Source organism: Gastrolobium bilobum, unplaced genomic scaffold (assembly GCF_033153095.1).
Source record: "Gastrolobium bilobum isolate Gb01-03AN ecotype WA unplaced genomic scaffold, APGP_CSIRO_Gbil_v1 utg8584, whole genome shotgun sequence".
Taxonomy (NCBI): Eukaryota; Viridiplantae; Streptophyta; class Magnoliopsida; order Fabales; family Fabaceae; genus Gastrolobium; species Gastrolobium bilobum.
Genome location: NW_026897773.1, coordinates 229775 through 256076, shown reverse-complemented (window position 1 = coordinate 256076; position 26302 = coordinate 229775). Strand labels below are relative to the sequence as shown.

The 26302-nt window shown below is 33.6% G+C and overlaps 2 protein-coding genes and 1 pseudogene across 2 annotated transcripts; 2 read left to right on the top strand and 1 right to left on the bottom strand.

Moving 5' to 3' along the window:
• The first annotated feature begins 5492 nt into the window (after window positions 1-5492).
• LOC133310179 (oxoglutarate-dependent flavonoid 7-O-demethylase 1-like) lies at window positions 5493-6871 on the top strand (annotated as a pseudogene).
• A 9964-nt stretch (window positions 6872-16835) lies between these two features.
• LOC133310178 (oxoglutarate-dependent flavonoid 7-O-demethylase 1-like) lies at window positions 16836-22850 on the top strand. The gene is made up of 3 exons (XM_061511078.1): window positions 16836-17132; window positions 17498-17714; window positions 22789-22850. The coding sequence occupies exons 1-3, from the start codon at window positions 16836-16838 to the stop codon at window positions 22848-22850; spliced, it is 576 nt and encodes a 191-aa protein (XP_061367062.1).
• A 758-nt stretch (window positions 22851-23608) lies between these two features.
• LOC133310177 (uncharacterized) lies at window positions 23609-26289 on the bottom strand. Its single transcript, XM_061511077.1, has 4 exons — window positions 25537-26289; window positions 24595-25408; window positions 24125-24151; window positions 23609-23670 (listed from the first exon to the last, which is right to left on the bottom strand). Exons 1-4 carry the CDS (start codon window positions 26287-26289, stop codon window positions 23609-23611), a joined length of 1656 nt encoding a protein of 551 aa, XP_061367061.1.
• Between the last annotated feature and the right edge of the window lie 13 nt (window positions 26290-26302).

Here is a 26302-nt window from a genome sequence, read left to right as displayed (position 1 = left end):
CCCTTGCCAGACTGTAGTGTGTCACATTGAAGTTTAGCTGAAAGTTTCCATTTTGCAACTTCATTGTTTGGTCAACTATTTTAACTGAGTTCATTTTTTTTTTATTGTAGTTATACTATTTATAGTTGTGTTGCTCCGTGATTTCCATCTCTTTGCGTATTTGATAAAATGCCCGTTAATGTTAGTAACAAATCCTATTTACAAAAAAAAAAAAAAAAAAATGTTAGTAACTAATCCCAACTCTCTAAGGAGTGTTCTTACACTTATTATTAATCATTGTTATTAAAACCGAACTGACCCGGCCGGGTCGATCCGGAAACCGATAAACCGGTCATATAACCGGTCCGGTTCAAGCAACGTACCGGCCATGCATCAGAACCGGTGTGATCCGGTCCGACCCGGCCGGTTTTCATGAAAACCGGTGACCCGGTCGGTTAACCGGTGACCCGACCCGGTCCCAAAAAAAATTCCAAATTTTTTTTTCATAAAATATATCATAATGGACATATTTAAATATATTTTTTGATTATTGACTTACATAAGTTATGTACCTACAACACTAATATTATCTCAATTATGCACTATGCAGAAAATTTTGATTTGATTTATAGTTAGAGATGTCATTTTTTGAACCTAAAATCCCGTATCACGATCATTATATTTTTGTTTGATCCTTTATTGTATAATAATATGTCATTTATTATTTCTTATATTAAAATATTTGAATTTTTTGTCATTTTTGCTTAAATATTAAATTGCATATAAATTTTTTAATTATAAATTATAAAATTGCATATAATTACCGGGTCATGCGGATGAACCAGTGACCCACTGGTTGAACCAGTGACCTAGTACCTCGACCGGGTCAATGACCGGGCCAGTTTTATTAACATTATACCATGGAGAATTATAATTAATACTATGGAGAATTATTCTTATTCATATCACTGACTTAGGATCATAACTTTTAGTCTTTTACTATCTTTAATGTAAGATCTGATTTAAATCAACAAATGAGATTTAACACAAAATGTGCGTATTAAAAAGTAGGAAGCAGCTTCAATTGGTAGTAGTGGGAATCGCCCCTATTTAAGGGGACGTTTGGTAAAGGAGAAAATATTTTTTACTAAAGAAATATAATTACTAGGGATATGATAGGAAATGAAGTTTGGTAGAAAAATTAAAAAAAAAATTGTTTGGTTGACAAAAATTTTACTGAAAAAATTGGGTAGAATTTTATAAATGTATGTTTGTTGAAGATAAAATTTTGACGGGGAAATAGGTTAAGATTACCAAATTCATGTTACATCTCTCCTCCAAATTCATGTTCCTTAGCTTGGTATGTTCTCTTATTTCACATTCCACTTCGATCTGACAGAGACACCTTCACCGGATGTATAGGAGGGTATTTTTGTCATATTTTTGCTTCCCACTTCTCTATTTAGCTTGTCATCTTGCAATACCATCTCCAAAGTAGTATTTTGGCACAGTACTTTAGATCACTTTTTTCAAACAATTCTAAAAGTCTGGGCAAGTTGGTTTGCTATCAATATTCTTAAAAAAATTGAACCAAACGTGGATCACACAAAATCCTAATATGTAATGTCTGGGTATCGTATAACAAAACTTGAACCAAACGACCTCCTAAAGTAAGTTTTGATGGAAAATTTGTAGTTATATATTCAATTTAGTTGGAGTTTTATGATGAATCTGTTAAAGGAGTTGCCATAGCTGCGAAGACTCAATGGAGTTGGTAACAAGTAGGGGTATTATATGGATAACTCGGTATAGGCATGATTTAACTGAGTTGACAAGTTTAAATTATTTAATCCACAAACAATAACTTTAATCTTGGCTTGTAGCAAACCTCCTTGAGAAAAAAAATAAATACATTTTTGGGTCTTTAACAAAAAACACAATTTTCATGACTTTAATTCTTTACCAAAAAAAAATTAGTTCGTTGGTCCTTAACAAATTCAAAGTGAACCCATTTAGTTGAAATCGTGGTTCCTCACAATTTAAAAAAAGACCCATATTAGTCCCTCAAAAAGACTAAAATGGATCCACTTTAAATTTGTTAAGAACCAACTGACTAATTTTTTGTTGTAAAGGACTAAAGTGAGGACAGTGCTTTTGTTAGAGACCAAAAAAAATATTTACTCTAAAAAAAAATCATCAAAGCGTAGGAGACTAGAAAAATGACAAAATCATTATTTGCATGTAATTATTAATATGAGATGCTTTTGCCTTCCGGTCGATGTGTTTAGAAGCCGTTTGCATATATTTTCTATTTCAAATTAGATTTCTATTTAAAAATTAAAATCCATTTGCATTAGTACACTACATTTTAGGAGTTCAGCTTTTCTTTCTCCTTCCCTTGGCAATTTCGATTTCTTCCATTATTTATTGGTATCAATTCCAATTGAAAATCTGGAAACACGAGGGGTAGGGCTTCCCAGCTTTAGTTTGAGCATTTTGTTGATGAACATATCCATAGTTAAGAAAAGTCCTGGTCTGAAAATGTCTGGGAAATGATAATGTGCCACATGTGCTATGTTAACGGATGATTTACCTTAATTGAGGGAAGGGCCTATTTACAAATTACAAGTTACTAAAAGTTCAAGGCCCGTCTACCTAAAATTTATAGTTCTGGGTATTTATTCCAAGATGATGTCCCGCATAGGAGATGTCTTTCTATTTTTTTTTCTGGTACACATTTAATGATTTAGAAAAGCAAAATGTCTTAGCTTCGGAATCACCCACGTTTATGGTATGGTTTCGGTGAGACTCGTTTAAATTAATTCACTCATAAATGTGAAACAAATTATCGAGTAATTACTTTATCTTTTACAACGATATTATGCCCCGCACGTAGTTTTAAGTATTTTTTTTATCTTTTACAACGACTCTTACTCGGGGAATGCTGTTTGTTTAAATCTTCATGTGCAGAAAAACTTTAAAATAATCATGAGACTGCATATGTTTGAAATTGATTTCTATTTCAAAAATAAGTCCGAGCGTAACTAACTCATTCCTTAGTGTGATATATGCAGAGATATGGTTCTTCCAAGGAGGACTCGTAGGACATTTAATAATGATGATCCACCACCGGATCATGTTGTAGCAATTTTGGCTGTACTACAGCAGACTTCGACTGCAACTAGGCAGAAAGAACTTGAATTAATAATGAAGCATTCAATTTGACTATGACAAGGATGAAATTCGAATTTTCCGTCAAAGAGAGAAAGCGAAATTTCAATTGACAAGTTGACTGGAGTGAGGCCTATGTCTCTAGCTCCATACCGAATGTCACCTCTGGACTTATCTGAGTTAAAGAAGTAGATTGAAGACTTGTCCAGTAAGAATTTTATTAGACCGAGAGTGTCTCCGTGGAGAGTTCTGGGTGGTCTTTGTTAAGAAGGATGAGTCTATGAGATTACCGTCAATGAACAAGGTTACTGTCAAGAATAAGTATCATTTGTCGCATATAGATGATTTGTTGGATCAGTTGCGTGGTGCGATTTTATTTTCTAAGATTGATCTCCGGTCCGGGTATCATCAGATCCGGATAAAGCCGGATGATGTTCCAAAGACAGCTTTCAGGTCCCGATATGGACACTATGAGTACCTGGTTATTCCTTTTGGGCTTACAAATGCACCAGCCATTTTCATGAGTTATATGAATCGGATCTTTAAAGCCTATCAGAATCAGTTTGTGATTGTCTTTATTGATGATATACTAATATATCCAAAGAGCAAAGAAAATCATTCTGAGCATTTGAGAGTTGTTCTGCAGATTCTGAAAAAGCATCAGTTGTATGCTAAGCCGTCCAAGTGTGATTTATGGCTTTCTGAGATACAAGTTCTAGGCCATGCCATCTCATCTGAAGGAGTGGCAGTGGACCCGAGTAAGATTGAAGCAGTGTTAGATTAGGAACGTCCTAAAAATATTACAGAGATAAGGAGTTTTCTTGTTTTGGCTGGATATTATAGGCGTTTTATTGAGGGATTCTCACGGATGGTACTACCTTTGACACGGTTAACCCATAAAGGAAACCCATTTGTGTGGACTCAAGAATGTGAAGTGAGTTTTCAGGAGTTAAAAAGGAAGTTGACTACCGCTCCGGTATTGATATTGTTTGATCCTACAAGTAAATTCGTGGTTGATGAACCCTTAGTTCATCATGGTTTTTAGCAGGAATTAGGATCAAATTGTGTGATTAAATGATGAAAAACAAGGTTAATGTCCTAAGATGTCCTCAATTACAAGTTCAAGAGCTTTATTGGAAATTTGTATGATTCTTGTAGGAAAAGCAAGCTTGAAAGACAACTGGAGAAGGAAGAAGATTCTGGAGCTCAAGAGGAGAAAAATTGCCTAAGTGTTGAGCGCTAAAACGTCCACACTGAGCGTTTTAGCGCCCTGTTACAGGAAGAGGCCAAAACTTGCTGGTGATGAGCGCTAAAACGTCCACACAGAGCGTTTTAGCGCGCTGCTACACTAAGAAGATGGAAAATTGCTGGTCTTGATGATAAGTAAAAGGTTGATTAACATCACATGGAAAGGAATTCATCATATGATCAATTTTTATATGGGTTATCATGGAGGAAAGTTGTTTTCTGACTACTTGTTGTTTTTATTAATTCCTAATCCATATTTACTTTGTGTCAATTTACTCAGTGTCAATTTACTCAAAATCAATTTTCTGGTGACAAATTATTCATGATTTTTACAAACTCTTATTTGATTCAAATTAGTTTTCTATGGTATATTGGTGTTTGAACACAATTCCTCGTGGGAACAATCTTTACTCATCATTTTATTACTTGTACGACTAGTGCACTTGCTAAACGTCCAACAGTGGTATACTGCGATGCTTCTAAGTTTGGGTTAGGCTGTGTATTAATGCAGTTTCGTCAAGTGGTTGCCTATGCTTCTCGGCAGTTAAAACCCCATGAGGAGAACTATCCAACACATGATCTTGAGTTGGCAGCCGTTGTGTTTGCATTAAAAATCTGGCAACACTTTCTATATGGGGCCGATTTTATTGTCTACAGTGACCACAAAAGTTTAAAATATCTGTTTGATCAGAAAGAGTTGAATATGAGGCAACGCAGATGGGTGAAATTTCTGAAGGATTATAATTTTAAATTACAATATCACCCTGGTAAGGCCAATGTGGTGGCCGATGCTTTAAGCAAAAAGGTGCTTTGTATAGCTAATATAATGATTTTCGAGTATGATTTAATTGAGAAGTTTAGGGATCTCAACATTCCTGTGAATGCCTTCATTATATACTCCCGAAAGTACATAGTATAACCTAGTGTACTTCGGGAAGTACATACTGTAGTTTGTAAGAGTTTGTAAACAAAAAGTTTGTAAATATAATTCTTTTCTTATATGTATGTATTTTATTTATCATCCCAAGCAAGAGTTCGAAATTGAACCGAGAAGAAACAAACCATCTGACTGTGTTCCTTGTTGAAAGTTGAAACTATGGAAGCAAGATCTGTTCTGGTTCCATCTGTCCAAGAGCTAGCAAAGGAGCCATTGACCAGTGTTCCAGAACGATATGTTCGTACATATCACGATCTTCCAATAGTATCTAACACTGCATCTTTACCCACCTGTCATTGACTTAAGCAAATTGTTGTCCCAAAATCTCAATGGACCTGAACTAGAGAAGTTATGGGGTTTCTTTCAGGTTTGTGTTGAGATATATAGTCCCACATTGGTTAGATGTGTAATTAATGTGGAGTTTATAAGGCCTTGGGCACTCCCACTCTTTGAGCTAGTTTTTGGGGTGGTATATCTATGTTCTTTACTCACCGCCTCCCACTTTAAAGTAGAATTAAAATAAAAAAAAAGCACAAAAGGTAAACCAAAAATTGGGCATGTGCAATTCCACGCTTCTAGCCCAAAGGGCTCTTGCGTGGGGGGGCGTGTTGAGATATATAGTCCCACATTGGTTAGATGTGCAACTAATGTGGAATTTATAAGGCCTTGGACACTCCTACCTTTTGAGTTTGCCATCAATCTAGCTTCCCTTACCTTCTTATTCTCTTAGCCTTCGGTTTTTTCATTTGATAGCTAGAATTATCCAAATCAGACACTAGTGTTTAATTAATTACTTTGATCATTATTCATTTTAGTACTGTTCAAGACCATGTTCCATTTTTGTACTTCCTATTAGTTTAGTTGTAGTAGTTGGCTGCTACTGCTAAGCTCTAGAACTGAATACTTTGCAGGACCATGGAAATGACAGAGACCTTTGGTGCAGGGACTGAATCAATGAGGATTAATTATTATCCTCCATGTCCTCAACCTGAGCTTGTGATGGGTCTCAATCCTCATTCTGATGCTGGTGGCCTCACCATCCTTCTTCAAGCCAATGAAGTTGAAGGTCTTCAAATAAAAAAAGATGGACTATGGATTCCTATTAAACCCCTTCCTAATGCCTTCATCATTGACATTGGAGACCTGATGGAGGTAATTTAGTAGATGATATGCTCTTAGGGAAATCTCTTAAATTGAAATAATTTTGTAACTTTTTTAATTACTAGTAAACATTGCTTTAGACACTTATCTTCCCAATTAATTTGGCAGATTATAACTAACGGAATTTACCGAAGCATCGAACATCGAGCAACTGTTAACTCAAAGAAGGAGAGGATTTCCATAGCCACGTTCTACAACCCTAGTGTGGAATCAACTATAGGTCCAGCACCAAGCCTTGTTACTCCAAAAACACCAGCGGTGTTCAGAAGAGTTAGTTTCACAGAATACTACAAAGGTTACTTATCACGAGAACTTCGCGGCAAATCATTCCTTGACACCATGAGGATTCAAAGTGGAAATGAAGAAAGCTCCTAGAAGAATTGAATATGCGATACAAAACTTGTATTTGACGTTGCCATGCACTTTAGTCAAAGCAACAATTATTGCATGATGTTCTGGAGAAAATAAATAAATAGAGGCGCTTGTAAAAGTTATGTATTGAATAAGGTCTTGCGTAAGCATATTAACATATCATATTGGGGGCCGGACTTACAAGCATATTGCATATAGTTATGGACCGGCTTTACTCAATTAGTTAAGAAATGATTATTATATAAACAAAGAGGAAAGTGTGTACATTTTTTAAGTACATAAAGTTGTATCATTTTAAGTGAGAGAAAGAAATAAATTATGAGAGAGAGAGAGAATGAGTAGCAAAAATTTTAAAGATGTAAATCTCAGTTCTTTGTGAGAGTGAAATGATATAAAGTGTGTCATTCCAAATGACACACTTTTTTCCCAAAAACCTCACGTCCGATACCAAGAATTGGCATAACGAGCAAAAAAGAAAAAAAGGACCCAACTAACAATTGCATCAAATGTGAGAAACCAGATTACTTTGCAACATTTTAAACCCACAGGACGACTTTTGAAAAGCAGTGCAATTAATGAGTGAAAGGCACTGATATAGTATATCATTTTTCATTGAGCAATTTGTTCACTCAAAACCTGGCAGAGCATGTGCTAATACAATAGGTAAAGGTAAGAGAATGGGCTTTAGGAAATAATAAGGTCATGTTCAGGTCTTAGGAAGTAGGAACTAACAATTGCATATAGTGTTCACTTAATTAAATGCAATATCACTTCCTACCCTTTTTTCCTCCCTTGCTTTTCTTGGATTTGTTTTTCTTCCCTTTGATATTTTTCCTCGTGCTTCCACTTCCTGAGTTGAGGGCACCTTGGGAATTCTTGTTATCTTCAGATTCCTCCAAATCATTTTGCCCTTGGTCATCATTGCCTGCTTCCATGCTGGCTTGTGATGTCTCATACTCAACATTGGTATTCTTCTTGTTTATCAAAACCAGCTGATTCAAGACGTGCGCTATTTTTGGTCGTCTTGAAAGAATTTTCTTAGCGAGTTCACCAATCACTGTATTACGATTCTCAATCAACGAATCACTAGAGAAGATCCAACAGAAAAAAGTTAACGACCAAAGTAGTAAAAATATTGCAATATCTGTTACTATACTAAATCTTAAATTTCTGATTGGAAAGAGCAATCAGAAAACTCATAAGAAAATTTATGACATGAACAAGTTACTTATATAACTTACTTCACACTCAATGCTGAAGAAAGTTGCTTCATTTCATCAAGCAAGCTTACCATCTCCTCCTCCAATTCAGTTTTGCTTTCAAGGTTAACAGGGTTCTCTGACAAGCTTCCAGATATTGAAGAACTCAAAAGTTCAATAAAGCAAGGATCCAAAAATTCCTGAAGAGAGAATGAAAAAAGTGAAAAAAAAAAAAAATTTATTCTAGACACAGGACCCTTGATTGAAGCCATTTTGACTTTGTATTTAAACCCAATCCAAAAGTAAAAAATAAAAAATAAAAACTGCGTTACCTTTATTATTATAGAATTATGCAACCCCAGATTGAGACATGATTCATCAACTGCCAACTGCATATTTTCCAACATATCCCAGAAGTAGTCAGCATTCGTAGACTTGTTAATTTCATATTTCATCCCACTATGAGATGTTGACCCAGAAGCTTCTACTATAACTGCTGAAGTTTCCCCACCCACATTGTCAACAATATTATTAGGAAACAATACTTGTAATATGAGGTCTCTTTGCTGGCATGTCTTGAAATCCACAAATACAGCATCTGGACCCAAAATTTCTGAAGAGTTGTTCCATAACCCTACAACTACCAAGGGATTGTCAATCATTTTAAATGCCTCAGCAAAGACTTTCAAACCCGTTAAGACTTTCAGACCCAGGCGCTTCCTTCCTTCGTGAAGAAAATTATAAAATTCCAATGGCAGTTGAGTGGTTATTTCGCTATTCGTCAACAACTGGTCAAGTAACTCTAAAAATTTACCAGAGCTGAGATGAAGCAAACATAGCAAAACAACCAATCTCACAACAAACAACGGAAGATAATACTTAACATTTAGGTTTAATTATTTAAACCAATTTTTGTAAAGATCTGGATCGTCGAGAAACTCAGAGATGACAAAGGCAATTAACTCATGGATAAGTATTCTATCTGGATGCACCTCAGCCAATAAACTCAAATTGGGAAGGGAATTTTCATCCTGGTTAATGAGCCATTCAACAAAAGAAGACTTTGTGGCAAAAATGAACCCCTTCCGGCAAGATGTGAAGAGCAGAAGGCGTTCGATGAGATACATAAAACAACTTGGAGATATATAGTCAACTTCCCGTGGCTTTGACACGTTCTCGTCGAAAGTATACTCCAAAGCTTTATAAAACTTATATATGCAACGCAGCTCTGTTTCATTGCCTTGTGAAATTTCAGTTGCTGAATTCCACTGCAAGCTCTGAATGAACTCTTTCCAGGGACTATTAGCTTCAAATCTTTTCATGATCTCCACACACACTTCATTTTTCGGATTAGCTGTACCAAGAATCATAACTGCCACCCTTCCAATTTGACCATAAGTCAGCCTACCTTTCGGTTTAATGTTTTCATGGATGACCTCTTTCCCCAAATCCTCACAAGCCTTAGTTAACCTATTCTGAACGCCAATAGCTCTCAGCAGCAGAAATTAAGGATTGAACATCAACAAAAACCAGCCTTCCATTCTTTTGTAGAGATCTCTCACCCAATTTTAGAACCCAGTTAGCATCAGGGATGAGCAAAAGGTACATGTCATCTTGATTAGAAATTTGCTTTTGAACACCCAAAATATTCAATGCAAACTTCCCATAACTGCTGCTGTGCTGGTGAATATCATGGGATTTTAAATTGGGAAGATATTCCAATATACGAACCATGCTATCCTTCCAACATGTCCAACAGTAGAACAGTGTCTCCACAGAAAGATGATTCTTCAAAATTATTTCTTCCACAGAATCAGAATCATTCAACATATTGTCTTGCCAGAAATACTTGGACCATTTCAGTTGAAAATGAGCATCCAAAAGTTTCCTTAAGCATAATATTTCACCTCTGACACTCCCATGCGTGCGACAAGATTTCAAAAGAATCAGTATCTTAGAAATGTTACTATGCTCATTTGATAATATTTCAACTTCTTTAGATGCAAGCTCATAAAAGTTGTGTGATTCTTCCTTTGCAAAGGACAATGCTCTTCCCAAAAGCTCATCCTTCCGTTCAAACTGCTTTAAGGGCCATCCTTTGCTTCCTTCAGGCCAAAGAGAATGTGCAAGTACAAAGAAAAGCACAAGTTCATAAGCTTCCACAAATTTACCAGCTTTTCCCAGCAGGTCAGCCTCACGTGGAATATCACCCATCATCTTAGCAATGTTTGCTGCCTCCATAAAGTTCCCTGATTCCTCTTCTAACACAAGAAGCTCATCAAGAAAACTTAATTGTCCTAAGAACTCACTCTTCAAATCCATCGAATGAAAAGCTCTAACACATTTCATCATGGAACTGGTATCTTTACCATCAAAACAATTACGAGCACAACTTTCCAGAAAGTTCTGTTCTGCTGTGTCTAGTTCATCACTTCTAGCCATACAATGGCCAGCACTTTCATTTTGTTTCCACTGCTGAATGTAAGATAAACCAATGTCTAACAATCCTCCTTTTGCACAGACAGTCAAACAATCTGAGAAGAAACTGCCTCCAGCATACACTTGAGCTGCAATTTAATAACATCCAGCTAAATAAAGCAATCCCTCTAGAAACTGATGCAAAATTATATGGAAAGTAGTCTTATACAGAAGTTTTCTGCTATATTATCATTCTTCAATAATCAAAAAGTCCTCCCTCACATCCTTCTAACCAGCCTTTTTTTTTTTTTGATAACAACTAACCAGCCTTTTAAAGACAATACAAAAAGTAACTGACAACAAAAGACCATCAATGGTCTAAAAAACTGATACAAAACGGAAATAACCATAAACAAATCATAAAGTCATGCAAACTGAAACGTATGCAATTATTAAAATCCATAAAAAGCTTTAAAATTGAAACGTCTGCAATTATAATAATTTATAGTGACTTAATTGCATCAGAACCAATATTAATCTTGTAGAGTAAAATTTCACAATTTAAAGATGAAGCCTAAATATGAGAATGCGTTACAAATATGAGCAAGCTTAGGTGGCAATTTTGTGTTTTTATATACAGTTGTCAGTAATATTGTCTAGCATTAGTAGAATTCCTATAGATACATAAAAATAAAATAAAATAAAATCACAAGAACAAGCATTGAATGACCATCTGTGGTGGCAGACAAGGCATGGAATGTCCCACTGCCCATCACATTGGTATCCAAAAAGAAATCAGATGTTTTAATTGCTTTTTATGTTGGAATTGGTCGTCTGATCTAAACTTCAAAATTTAGAAAAAATTCTTTTAAAAATCGAATTTTAATTTTTAAATCGAATAATTAAATGACCATTTGTGGTGGCAGATAAGACATTGAATGTCCCACTGCCCATCACATTGGTATCAAAAAGAGATCAGCTGTTTTAATTGCTTTTTATGTTGGATTTGGTCGTCTGATCTAAAATTTGAAATTTGAAATGGTTTAAAATTTTGAATTTAAATATGGATGGTGGGAAAATAATTTCTTTTAAAAATCGAATTTTAATTTTCAAATCGAATAATTAAACGACCATTTGTGGTGGCAGACAAGGCATTGAATGTCCCACTACCCATCACATTCGTATTCAAAAAGAAATCAGCTGTTTTAATTGCTTTTTATGTTGGAATCTATCGTCTGATTTAAAATTCGAAATTTGAAATGGTTTAAAATTTTGAATTTAAATATGGATGGTGGGAAAATAATTTCTTTTAAAAATTGAATTTTAATTTTCAAATCGAATAATTAAATGACCATTTGTGGTGGCAGACAAGGCATTGAATGTCCCACTGCCCATCACATTGATATCCAAAAAGAAATCAGCTGTTTTAATTGCTTTTTATGTTGTAATTGGTCGTCTTATCTAAAATTCAAAATTTGAAATGGTTTAAAATTTTGAATTTAAATATGGATGGTGGGAAAAGATTTTTTTTTTAAAAATCAAATTTTAATTTTTAAATCGAATAATTAAATGACCATTTGTGATGGCAGACATAAAAGAATAATTAATTAATAAATATGGTTTTGAAATTCGAAATTTTAATTGGATAATCAGCTGTTTTAATCGTTTTTTTTGTTGAAATTGGTCATCTAATCTGAAATTCGAAATTTGAAATGGTTTAAAATTTTGAATTTAAATATGGATGGTGGAAAACGAATTTCTTTTAAAAATCGAATTTTAATTTTTAAATCGAATAATTAAATAACCATTTGTGGTGGCAGACAAGACATTGAATGTCTCCGTTTGTCATAAAGATGGGTTATCACGGTACCAATATACCATTTATGAGTGTTTTAATTTAATTAGAAACTCCAGAGACAGTCCTTACGTCTTCCCTCACTCACAAAAAAATATATTTTTATCTTACTATTCCATTTCTTCCAAACAAGTTGGGTGCTGTCAAACTTGGTCTTTTCAATAGTTCCTTAATCTAAAAAAACATATTTTTTGTGGTTTTTTTATTACGAAATTCCCTAAAGTAATTAAATTCTACTTATAGCAAGAAAAAATATTCAAAATGTTAGTATTGAAATGATTTCTGATATCTTCGTCTCATTTTTTCTTTATGCTACAGGTACTTATATAAATAATTCCATTGTGCCTAACATTACTTCTAACAGTGAAGGTATTTGCATAAATTTAAATTTTGTTCATTTTTTCTTTCGAACCTAATTTATGCATCTATCGTGATTTCTCCGTGTTTGTATTTATTAAGATTAATGGGATGCGGGGATCCTACTTTTGTTTGCGAGAAATGCGGAGCACATTTGTGGTACAAGGAGAGAAATAAAAAAAATCGTAAACCCAGCACACCAGAGTTTGGTTTGTGCTGCGTAAATGGAAAAGTAAAACTTCCTTTGTTGAAAGTTTCTCCTGATGCTTTGCTTAATTTGCATGATAATTCAAATATCAAGAGCCAATTTGGATTTTTTTAATGGAGATTTTGTTGTCAACTATGGAACTTTCTGTGTTTAAACTATTATATTCTTTTTTGTTCCTACCTTAAAAGTTACATGTTTATGTCATACGAACAAATCGATTTCTTTTTTCTCCGTGCATCGCACGGGTAATCAACTAGTAAGCTGGAAAGCAAATTAATATATGGTGATTATGTTGAAATTTATATATGGTTTCACCGGGGAAAAAAAAGACAAAAGAAGAATTAAGGGTGTTATAGTAAATTTGAGAATTTGTCCTTAGTAAAGATCTTCATCATTGTTATTGTCCCTTCTATAAACAAAAGCTTCGTACACTCTCTACAAGCTGCATACTTTGGGAACAATGATCATTTTGTCACTGTTCATCATAAAATTTATTAGAATGTCACGCGCACAGTAAAAATTCTCAAACTGCCACGTAGGCTAATTCGCTACACAGTGTAGCGATTTATGCCTGCTGATGTGTCACCTCCACACTGGTCCACGTATTTCGCTACACAGTGTAGCGAAATACGTGGTCAAAAGGTCAGCCTGGTCAGTCACCTTTTGGACACGTGTCAATCCACCCATATTTCGCTACACTGTGTAGCGAAATACGTGGACCAGTGTGGAGGTGACACATCAGCAGGCATAATTCGCTACACTGTGTAGCGAATTAGCCTGCGTGGCAATTTAGAAATTTTTACTGTACGCGTGACATTCTAGTAAATTTTATGATGAACAGTGACAAAATGATCACTATTCCCATACTCTGCACACCCCAGCCGCCCCTCAAGCTAACCCCAGCAGAGCATCATTGACTAAGGTCCCTGTTTTCTCTTTTTTTACAACTTTTTCCTTCTTCTTTTTTTGTACGTACTTTTTCCTTTGTTTTAGTTTCTCTACTGCAGCATCAAAATTACTGTTATTGTCTGTCTCTATATATATATAATAATTAATAGATTGTTTTTTTTTTATTTTCCTTAGTTTTTTTAATTATGAATTTTCAAACATAACCGTTGGAAATGACAGAGCTAAGAAATTTGATTAGGGAGGAAAATAAAATAAAATTCATATTAACTTGAACAAAGGTAACAGTCAATTTATTTATATTTTATTTTATTTAATAAAAACAATAAGAAAAATAATAAAATTTTAAAAAAATTCATTGATCTTTTAAAATAGAAATGGATAATTTTTTTCTAAATAATAATTATTTAAAATGTAGTGAGTGATAAAATTTTTAGCTATCTAGTTGTGAGAAACAAAGTAGAAATGAATCATCACATGTGTGATTCCATATGATTAGGTCAAGAGAATAAGGGCCTATTTGAATTCTATTCTCAAAAATAATTTTTTGATTTTTAGAAGAATTTTTTTTTTGATAATGCCTGTTTTGTAAAAATAATTTTAAAAATTATATTTTTCAGTATTTAGAATTAAATTTAGCGAACATATATATATATATGAATTATTTGTGTTTTGTTTTGACTTTTAGCTTTTAAAATATATTTTTTATAAAAAACACATATTTTATTAACTATTCTATTAAACAGTTTTAAAAATAATAAACTTGAATACAATCAAACATACCTTAAACAACTGCATGTAGCTTAAAAAAAAAAAAATTGTTTGTTGCGAAATTATACTTGACAAAACCTACAGGGACAAACAAAATTTTATTATAGTGGGAAGCACCACATAAATAACCAGAATCATCCAACTTACGGATAAAAAAGAGAGAGGAGTATTTGGTAAAGTTAGAAAAAGAAAAAGAATTTTTGTTAGTATTTGGGACATAATTCGCCATGTTAGGTTTATATATTATTATTTTTTTGGTAAATAAGGTTTATATTCTTTTACCAAAGCCCAATTGAGTTTGGTGTATAAGAAGAAGTCAAGAAGCTTAGGACTAAAGTTTCTTACTACATATATATAGGGTTTGATGTTTGTCATTTTAAATAATATAAGTTATGTCATTTTAAGAGAGATAAACACAAGGAATGAAAATTATGAGAGAGAGTGAGTGATTTTTAAATTTAAATTTTAATAAAAAATATTATTTTGTGTCTATCTCTCTCTTAAAATGACACAACTTTATGTCATTTAAAATGACAAACACTTTTTTCACATATATATATATATATATATATATATATATATATATATATATATGAAAAAAACATTTGTCTTTTTATAGAATATAATTTTGTCTCATTTTAGATCTTAACCGTTAATTTCCATCAATCAAGGGTTATAATTGCGATAGATTATATGTTATATATTGTTTGAATTAATTGATTAGCTTTTCATATATTATAATTTGCTTGAAATGATAATTTAGAAACTAAAAGGAGATTTTTGCAAAAATTTTGTAATATTCAATTCACTCATCTCTTTAGTATGAAAGCCACCTTCCTAACAAGTGGTATCAGAGCTTAATGCTCTATTAGATGATTAACCGCCTAGACTTGTGATTGTAATTCACCAAGGAGGGAGATTCGTGTATTGATAATAATTCTTAGGGAGAAGTGTGTGTCAGTCTAGATGACGTAAAGTTTTATCATTTTAAGTGAAAAGAAATAGATAAATTATGGGGGAGAGAGTGGATAAAAATAAATAAATATATGAGTCAAAGTTATCGTGAGAGTAAAATGACACAAGTTGTATCATTTAAAAGGAAAAATAGTTTTCACTAATTCTCATTACATTTGAATTTGTACATTTTGATTTTTAGAAATTAATATTTTTCTTCAAGCAACAAATAATCTTGGGTTGTTTGAAATTTGTTTCGAAATTCAAGGCAGTGTACACAAAGACAATAAGCTTAGGAAAGCAAATTAATGGTGATTATTTGATTAAATGTTGAAATTTATAAATGGTTTCACCAAAGAAAAGAAAAGACAAAAAAAAGAAAAAGACAAAAAAAGAAGTTAAGGGTGTTGTAGTAAACTCCATACCTTGTCCTTGTAAAAGATCTTCATGATTGTGATTCACCAACGAAACAAGAGAATGAGATGCGAAGATTCTTGTATTAATAGGACATACACCGCACTATACCCACACCACAAACATCTATGCACACCACAAACACCCCACTAGCTAACCGTAGTGGTACCCTAATTATAAAGTTAATTAGAGTGTATTGGCACAATCATTCTTAAAATTATTGAATTTCTATATATTTTTGTACCGATGCGATTATCACGAATATGTTGAGATTTCACGGCTAATTGACTTTCAATTTTCTTGTATAAAATATTTTGAGGCACATAGATGTAATAAAAAAAGAAGAAGGTACAGCTGTATTTGTATTTAAACAATATTTTTGGCCTTTTGATTATAGTGAATAGGGATGTAACAAGATAACTTTTTTATTGGTTTGACTCAAAATTCAATCAATGCTTTTTAAAAGTTCCCTTTTTTTTTACCTCAAAAGGGCCAATGTTCTCCCTATCTGAAAATCAACAATCTTTAAAGCATAAAGTTCACACATTATGGGACATGTCTTGATTCTTGATGTGTCAACCTAATGATTTAATAGATTATAACTAAAATAAGTACATTAACAAAGTTATAACAGATAACAAATTAACACCAAGATAAAAAGACAAAATGAAAATAAGTAACGCCAAAGTGATATTGACCCAAACCACAAGCAACCATGGCAAACTGAATTTAGCAAATAGATTATGTATTACAAATTGTATGGAAGTTCGAATATATTGTCATTGTATTTCACTACCCAAAACATTATTTTATTTTTCGCGGGGTTGCATGATATCTTCATTTTGTTGCAGAGGCAGAGATTATTTAGGGACCTATTCAGCAGAAATGAAAAACCTTGCCATCCAAATCATAGACCTTATGGCAAATGCGCTAACACTGGACACAAAGGAAATTAGAGAGTTATTTGGTGAAGGGGCTCAATCAATAAGGATGAATTATTATCCACCATGTCCCCAACCAGAGCTTGTGATGGGACTCAATCCTCATTCTGATGGTGGTGGCCATAGTATCCTTTTGCAAGCCAAAGAAGTAGAAGGTCTTCAAATAAGAAAAGGTGGACTATGGATTCCTATTGAACCCCTCCCAAATGTTTTGATCATTAATATTGGAGATACGTTGGAGGTAATTATTATTTATTTCCATAATTAGAATCAATTCAACCTAAAAGTTTAACTTGTTGGGTGATGCTGTATTAATTATTATTATTATTTTTTTTTGTAATTCTCTCTTCATATTGATCATAAAAAATAGAAATTATTATCCTGATCAGAGAGATTTAATCAATTACTTGTGATTGCTATTCATTTGCATGCATAACTACATATATCACACCATATTTCACAGGTGTTTGCTAGATACAAGACATAATATGTTGGATATAATAAATATGCACTTCTTGTTGGCGTGCATGAAGACATAATATGTATTTTTAATTGAAAATGATTTATGAATTACAGCTGATTAATCATGGAGTCAGCACTTCATAGGTGGAAAATGTGAAGACAGGTGCTCAAGAATTCTTTAATCTTCCAAAGGAAGAGAAGAACAAGTTTGGGAAAAAAGAGGGAGATGTAGAGGGATATGGTCAGGTCTTTTGTCACGAACAGAAATTAGAGTCGGCAGATATGTTTTTCATTCTCACTCTGCCACCACACATAAGGAAACCCCACTTATTCCGCAGCACAACATCCCCTTACCGTTCAGGTTCTCTTTTTCTCTTTTATCGTACATGCATACTGTACTGCTCTTCTTTATGCTTTTCTTTTCGTCCTACAATTTTGAAAATATGATAAATTACTAGTTGAAATTTCAAGGAAATAATTTTAATAACTACGGATCTAAAATTATTATGTTTCTTTAATTGATACTGCATCTCCGATCAAAGAAGAAAATAATTTTCTGATTGAAATCTAAAGAATTCTTTTTTCTGTCTTTATACACATTTTAATATTTTATTTTATTTTATTTTGGTAGGTTACTCATTTTAAAGCATTCAGTACATGATATGGTCGAAATAGGCCCTAAAATTATGATAAATTATTTTATCGTACATGCATTCAGTACTGATGGACTGGTCGAAATAGGCCCTACAAAATGTAAAGCATACAGTGTATAGCAAATGGATATCTTAACATGAAAGGAAGGAGGAAAAAATCATCGTAATATGCTCCGTACATGAAAGGAAGGATATCTTCATGCTTCTTTGTCTTGGTTCTTGGGTGAGTCACGTTCACTGAGGGGGTGTTTGGTTCAAGTTTTTGAAGAGGATTATCGGTAATCCTTCTTTGGTAAATGTAATTATCACGTTTGGTAGAAGGAATAAATTACAATTCCCAGATATCCAAGGATTACCGGTAATTTGATTTATAAAGAAAAGTCACTATTCAGATAACCAAAAATAATATGGTAATACCAATCAGAATACCAAGTAAAGGGAAAGCACAATAATAAATTTTGAGACAAAAATACCCCAATACACATAAAAATCGAGACTCAATCTATCAATTACAAAAGTAAAAATAGTTTGGGGTTATTTTTGTAAAATAACCTCATATTCCAAGTCATATTTCGTTCTAAACCAAATATGGAATCAGTAATTTTTACCCAATATTCCCGGTAATATTTTGACGAACCAAACACCTCTTTCGTAAGATTCCAAGTAAACTCAATTTCTACTGAATTCCCATTAATCATGATTCCCGATCACCAAAAAATTTCTCTTGTACCAAACACACCCTAAGGTCCTGTCTTTTCATATATATTTTTTTCACAAAGAGATGATAACAATGCTGCTTCTTTCTTTGTTTTAGTGTCTCTTTTGCTCTACTGTAGTATCAAAATTACTATTATTGTCCATATATATTTAAATGTAATAATAGATTTTTTTTTCTAAAATAAAAAAGATATTTTTTTCTAAATGATAATCATTTAAAATGGAGTGAGTACTAAAAATTTAGCTAACTAGTTATGAGGAAGAAAATAAACTACTGTATGTGATTTTTTTTTTAAAAAAAAAATAATTATTTGTTATGAAATTATACTTAACAAAATGTTCGGGGACAAACAATTTTTTCTTAAAGTAGGTAGCATCGCAAAAATAACTAGAATCAAATCTGCACACGACTGTTTTAATATTTTATCCTATAAGTTGACACGACACGTATTTTAACATGTCGTGTCAAACATTAACTCGCGAGTCATGACATGTTTTGCCACCCTTAATTAGGACTTAATTTCTCATCACCTTAAATTTGAGAGTTTTTGCCAATGACTTGTTGGACAAAATAAAATGAGGGAAGTCATATAAGTTGAAATTTGTATGTCAAGTCGTGTACTAATATCGCTCAATTGCATTGGAGCCAGACTATTAATCGATTTGATTTAATCAATTAACGGGTCATGCATACAACCCAATCAAAGAAGCATACAACCCAATCAAAGAACCAGTAAAAAATTGGGTTCATCTGGTATTAACTCAATACCAATTTTTGGTTGAATCGATTTTTGAAATATTTCACTAAGTCAAAATTACTTTGACAAAATACTCCATTGTAATTGCACTTTTGGGACTTAAAATAATAGTAATTGCTAAGTCAAATTAGTTTGGTTCTTATATTATTTCGATTTATATATATATATATATATATATATATATATATATATATATATATATATATATATGGGGAGGGATCATTTGACTTCAGAGTAAGATTTAAAAGTCTTACTCTTCATCCCAGCCCTTGATTTCCGTTCATCCAACGGTTATCATTTAGTAATTTAATGCATTAATTAATTATTAATTTCAAATAAATGATAACCGTTGGATGAACGGAAATCAATGGCTGGGATGAGGAGTAAGACTTTTAAATCTTACTCTTGAGTCAAATGATCCCTCCCCTATATATATATATATATATATATATATATATATATATATATATATGGGATATGATCAATTTACACCGATGTAAGAATAATAATTCTTACACTAAATTTTAATTGTTGATTTTCATGTATCTAACGATTAAAATTTAATGAGAATTATTGATTGATTAATTAATGAGACACAATAAATCTTAACCATTATTAGATGCATGATAAACCTTTAGTTTATCTTATTTTATAGACTAAATTAATATAAAATATCAAGTTAAATAAGTCAAAAACTAGGGTTTAATATAATAATCATGAACATTATCTGAATTTTTGTTTAATTGAATCATCTTTGCTATTTTTTAGGGATTTGTTGACAAAAGGAGTCAAAGATGAAGATTGGATAGATAGAGATTACAACTAGAAAAGATGAGATCAAGAGATGATAGAGGAAGATAAAAAACAAGATAGATTTGAGATCTTATCAAGTTGTTAGAGAGGAAGCTTAAGCCTCCATCATGAAGCTTAAGCCTCCTAAACAAGCAAATAGCCTCTGCCAATGGAAGCTTAAGCGCCCCAGAAACCCAACTTAGGCCCATTCAAGGTGTTTCATCGAGATACGAACTCTTGACCTATTTAAACACCATTGGAGACCAGAAATACATAACTTATACATTGCAAAACAACTTTTGGGTGCTTGGAGGCTGAAGGAACGCGGAGGAACATCAGATTCATGTTCGTGAGCGGCGGAGACTTGTTGCTACTCACGGCAAGTGCACCGATCGTACAAGTAATATATGATTAAGTAAGAGATCGTTCCCACGAGGATTACGGTTCAAGCACTAATTCACTATCGCAAACTTAGTTGGACAATCGAAGTTGTATTCGGAAACAGGATTTGGATTGCAAAATTAAAATATTAAATATTAAAGCTAACTACTCGCGAGAATTAAAAACAAGAAATTAATGATTTGAATAAGTTGATAAAATAAAAACGTAGCTAGGGGTTCGATTTCATTTAATCTCCTTATTACGTTTGAATTCCTTCTTAATGTTAATTGTCCTTAGTATCAATCTAATCAATTCTTTCGCATGTTATTAGAGCTCAATCCTTGTTACTCTAAAACTTTACAATATTGGAAGAACCCTAGTTCCCCGGTTATTCCCCAAGCATGCAAGCATTAAATTCAAGAATCTTAAAGATTACGCAAACCCTATGTCTATCCCTAGAATCATAACGTTTATGATGAAGTTATCAGATATGGATCACACACCAACATTCCTATTGTCATGCATTCACCGATGATCATTATATAAGATTCAAGCCTATATAAAGCATTAAAAACAGATAACTTCATTCATGATATAAAGGAAAATTAACACAGCAAATTGTTCAAAACATAATAAATCGACTAAAATCCATCTAACCCTAACTACTTAAAGAACTAGCCGGACATGGCAAAATCAAGAACAAAAGAAAATAGAAAAGCTCCCCCAAACTCCATAGGTGATTGGTGGATCTTCAAAATCTCCAGTGAACACTTGACGTTGATCCGTCTCCGCCGCTCACGAACATGAATCTGATGTTCCTCCGCGTTCCTTCAGCCTCCAAGCACCCAAGAGTTGTTTAGCAATGTAAAAGTTATGTATTTCTGGTCCCCAATGGTGTTTAAATAGGTCAAGAGTTTGTATCTCGATGAAACACCTTGAATGGGCCTAAGTTGGGTTTCTGGGGCGCTTAAGCTTCCATTGGCAGAGGCTATTTGCTTGTTTATGAGGCTTAAGCTTCATGATGGAGGCTTAAGCTTCCTCTCTAACAACTTGATAAGATCTCAAATCTATCTTGTTTTTTATCTTCCTCTATCATCTCTTGATCTCATCTTTTCTAGTTGTGATCTCTATCTATCCAATCTTCATCTTTGACTCCTTTTGTCAACAAATCCCTAAAAAATAGCAAAGATGATTCAATTAAACAAAAATTCAGATAATGTTCATGATTATTATATTAAACCCTAGTTTTTGACTTATTTAACTTGATATTTTATATTAATTTAGTCTATAAAATAAGATAAACTAAAGGTTTATCAAACAATTCCCAGATTTGAACATTGTTGTCCTCAGCAATTAATTAGAATAAAACTATGGGAAAGTTTGGAGACGGCTAGTCATGCTTAATGAATAACAGACAGAAAACTGATCAATAATGAGATATCAAAGTATTCAGATTTATTAAAAATAATGACACATCAATTTCAAGCAAACAGTCATAATTCACTAGTCATAAAATCATAACATGCGTTCTCAAAAGAAAGAGTAGTACCATTTAATTTCCACAACACCCTCTCACTGGGTTTTTATTTATTCACTCATACTCAGTGTTTAAGGGTGTGTGTTTCACTCTTACTTCACTGCATTAACACTACCATAGGCTTGTTTATATTCTCACTCTCCACAGTGTAATTGGTATACAAGGTTAATCAAGAGGTCTTTGATAAGATTGTAACGTGGCTTAGGTAAAAGGAAAGGAATTATCTGGGTAAGTGGCTTAAGATTACTGATCAAAATTCAATTTTAAAGAGTAACTTTAATATGACTTTTCAACATTTCTCTTATTTTTCTCCTCTTTTCTTCTTCCACTTATTCATAAACTAGAAACTTTTTATTTGTTTTTCTTTTTCTGTTTTTGTACAGATACACATTTCAACCTTTTTCTTTTCTTTTCTTTTCTTTTCCACCACTTTTTGGCTTTTCCTCTTTTCACCTTTTCTTCCACACACTAGAGTTTGAATTTCTTTCTTTTTGTTTCAATCATATCTAGTCCCTTATTTAAAAATGAAATTTAATCAGCTCAGGTGAGGATGTATCTGAAATGGCTATTCATAATGTACTGTCAATGAACAAACAGGCCTCGGCTCAAAAGGGCTTAATCTAAGAATAAACCTTCAGGGTGGCTATTTGGCTATCTAGCTTTTAAAAAGAACTGCCTCTATCATTTCAATAATTGTATACTACAGACCATTTCAAAGAGAAACGAAACAAGTTCTAGAGTGATTCAACAGTAAAGTTCACACCACACAAAAAAAAATTTGTTTAGGCTCAAAAGCTTACGGCTAAGGATGTGAGACTTATTTTTCCACTCTCTCTTTGATTACTCTAGTTATTCTTCTCTTATTCCAGTGAACTATGAAGTATGCTTGACTGACGCCCTTTTATGTACGAAAATAAAATTTATTTACATCATTATACTCTTGATATCAACTATCAACCAATTTCATGTAATTATTCATATGCATCCATATCAAGCACAATGGAAAATCTCTTAAGATCCACTAATATATGGAATCATATAATATGAAAATAATATTGAGAAACTCCCCTGAAAAACTGCATTTGTAATTTGGATATTTCTGTGTACTCCGTGTAATCACGAGTTTCTTCTTCCGACCATGTGAAGTTTATGGTCTGATGAATTGCATGGTACCCATCACCAGATTTAAATCTTGTTGTCCTCAGCAATAAACTTAAATCTAAAAGAATCCTAAGCAATAAATCAGAAAAATTTGATATTGTACTCTGCACACATGTCACAGATAAAGAAACTACGTCAGCATGTCATATCCAAAAAAAAATCATAGTCACGTCAAGATCAGTCTCAATATACATCTCATATCAACATGAACTAAAATCAACAAAAGAAAAAAAATATCTAAACATTGAGACAATGGTCAATCCTCATCAATTTCAGTAGTGGGTGCACTATCATTTCTATCAGCATCCTGAGTAGTGTCTGCAACCATATCAGCATTAGTATTCGAGTATCCAACATGTTTGCAAAGTTAGTGCAATTTCCACATAACAATTCCCAGATTTATATTCTGATGCATCTGAAAATAATAATGAGTATATGGAACTGAAATACTTTAACAGTATGCATAATGTCAAAGATGAGCGCGCTTAAACGCAGTGATTCGCGCTTAAGCGCGCTGAGGCAGTGAGAAATGGGATAAAATTTTATTTAGCGCGCTTAAGCGCGATTCAGAGAGCTTAAGCGCGCTAGGGCCGAGAGAAATTTCACTTTTTTGGGGGCTTAAGCCTCCTTTAAGGGCTTAAGCTCTCAATACTTAGAAAATTTTCTCCATATTTTCCTATTCCTTGCATTCATCTCTACTGTGTATTCTTCCACCTCAATAATTCTGCTCAATATCATACACAAAACATATAAATGAATAAGAGTTGCGTACCTGTGTATGCTTTAATCCCACTTACACCTGAAAGTCCGTCTCAACAGAATTTGATCATTAACCTCAATGTTTTTATTTTTTTTGATTTTTATGATATGACTAAAATAAACTATGCTAAGAATAATTAAAATAAGCTAAACTAAATTTAAAATACTATACTAAAATGTTGGAAAATAAAAAATATAGTTGGGTTGCCTCCCACAAGTGCTTGTTTTACGTCACGAGCCTGACGTACCTCTTTTATGTTCATGGTGGTTCAAAGCATGGGCTTGGTGATGACCAAGCTCTATCATTCAGAAATAGTGTCCTCCCATAGTACTCTTGTGCATATGAGTGAGATGAAGTAGGCTCAATAGCTTTGAATTTGGTGTTTACGTGCTTTCCCTTGCTCCTGAGCTTCTCCATTTTAACCTTTGGCTTACTTTCTTGAGAAGAATTCTCTTTGTGCTCTTCTTCTCCTTTCTTTTCACTAATATAGTAGACTTGATCTTGCGGTTGAATTATAGGTGAAGGGACTTCTTTATCAAAGAACTTGAAAATTGCTTGCTCCCCGTCTACCCGTAAGATCAACTCGTCTTTCGGTACATCAATCATCGCTCCTGAGGTTGCCAAGAAAGGTCTTCCGAAGATCATAGGAATAGTAGAATTTTCCTCTATATCAAGGATGACAAAATCAACAGGAATGATGAATTTGTCAACCTTTATCAGTATGTCCTCAATAATGCCATAAGCTTGCTTTGTAGAGCGGTCAGCCAGTTGAACTATTGTCTTGGTTGGCCTTACTTCAGTGATCCCCAGTTTCTTCATCATAAATAGTGGCATCACGTTGATGCTGGCACCGAGATCACATAGAACATTTTTCACTTCCATATTGCGTATGTTGCATGGAATGCTGAATCTTCCTGGATCTTTAAGCTTTGGAGGCAACTTTTTCTGGATAATGGCACTGCATTCCGCTGTCAGCGTCACCGTCTCACATTCTTGTAGCTTACGCTTTCGTGATAGAAGATCTTTCATGAACTTTGCGTAATTGGGCATGTTCTCCAAGGCTTCAGTAAACGGGATATTGATTTGCAGCTTCTTGAAAATGTCAAGGAACTTGGAATACTGCTGCTTTTTGATTTCCTCTCTGAACCTCTGCGGATATGGAATCTTTGCATAAGGTGAGAGCTCCAATGGATTTTCTTGCCTTTCTTGAGCTTTCTTTTTCTCCCATTTGAACTCTTTCTTTTCAGGAACAGTTTTCTCTGCAGCAAATTCTTTGGCAACTTCCTTTTCTTTTTCCTTTTCAGTTGCAAGTTCATCATCTTTCTTTTTCTCAACTGAAGGCTTTACCACAGGTTCAATGTCTTTCTCACTCATAGTAGTAATCGCATTGCAGTGTTTCCTACTTGGATTTGGAATAGTGTTACCTGGAAAAGTTCCTTGAACTCTTTCAGTGAACTGCTTTGATAGCTGGCCAATCTGAGTTTCAAGATTCCGGATAGAAGCTTCTTGATTCCGGAATGAGGCCCTTGTCTCTTGCATAAAGGCTGAGTGTCCTCTCTGAAATTATTGGAACTTTGAATGTAGTCTGATGTGGTCTTGGATAGTTGTGCAAAGGCCTTTTCCCATTCTGATTGTTGTGGAGGTTGTTGTTGCACTGGCATAGGAGGATTCAGCTGATGGTTCGAACTGTAACTAAATCTCGGGTGTTGATTTTGATTTTTATTTCTCCACCCTTGATTTTGATTATTGCCGTATTGGTTCCTCCCTGGATTATATGGAACTTTCTGATCATGCCAAATTCCATTAACATCTGCAGTTTCGGGTGCCTTGCAGTCATCAGTAGTATGAGCACCTGCGCAAATATCACAAACAATAGAAGAAGTATTAACAAAAGCTACTGAAGTATTAGAAGAAACTTGAAAATCAGAAAATTGCTTTGTGAGAGCATCTAGTTGTTGTTGTTGTTTCTTATTAGACTGTAGAATCTGATCATTCTGGGCCAAGATGGCATCATAGCCATCAAGCTTCATAATCCCCGCTCTTCTCTGTGGTGCGGGAGCATTATCATACTCCTGAGAGGCTAGAGACTCTAGTAATTCCAAGGCTTCCTCTGAAGTTTTTGTCTTCAAGGACCCTCCTGATGCAGCATTCACCACTGTTCTTGTGTTCGGCGTCATCCCTTGGAAGAAG

Excerpts from the sequence above, each read along its gene's own strand:
- LOC133310177 (XM_061511077.1), bottom strand. The coding sequence starts at position 26,289 with ATGACGCCGAACACAAGAACAGTGGTGAATGCTGCATCAGGAGGGTCC. Across the intron at positions 25,409-25,536 it reads AGTTCAAGGAACTTTTCCAG|GAAAAAGAAAAGGAAGTTGC; the intron begins GTAACACTATTC and ends GCAACTGAAAAG. Across the intron at positions 24,152-24,594 it reads AGATCAAGTCTACTATATTA|GTGTAAGTGGGATTAAAGCA; the intron begins GTGAAAAGAAAG and ends ACGGACTTTCAG.
- LOC133310178 (XM_061511078.1), top strand. The coding sequence starts at position 16,836 with ATGAAAAACCTTGCCATCCAAATCATAGACCTTATGGCAAATGCGCTA. Across the intron at positions 17,133-17,497 it reads ATATTGGAGATACGTTGGAG|GTGGAAAATGTGAAGACAGG; the intron begins GTAATTATTATT and ends AGCACTTCATAG. Across the intron at positions 17,715-22,788 it reads AACATCCCCTTACCGTTCAG|GCCTCGGCTCAAAAGGGCTT; the intron begins GTTCTCTTTTTC and ends ATGAACAAACAG.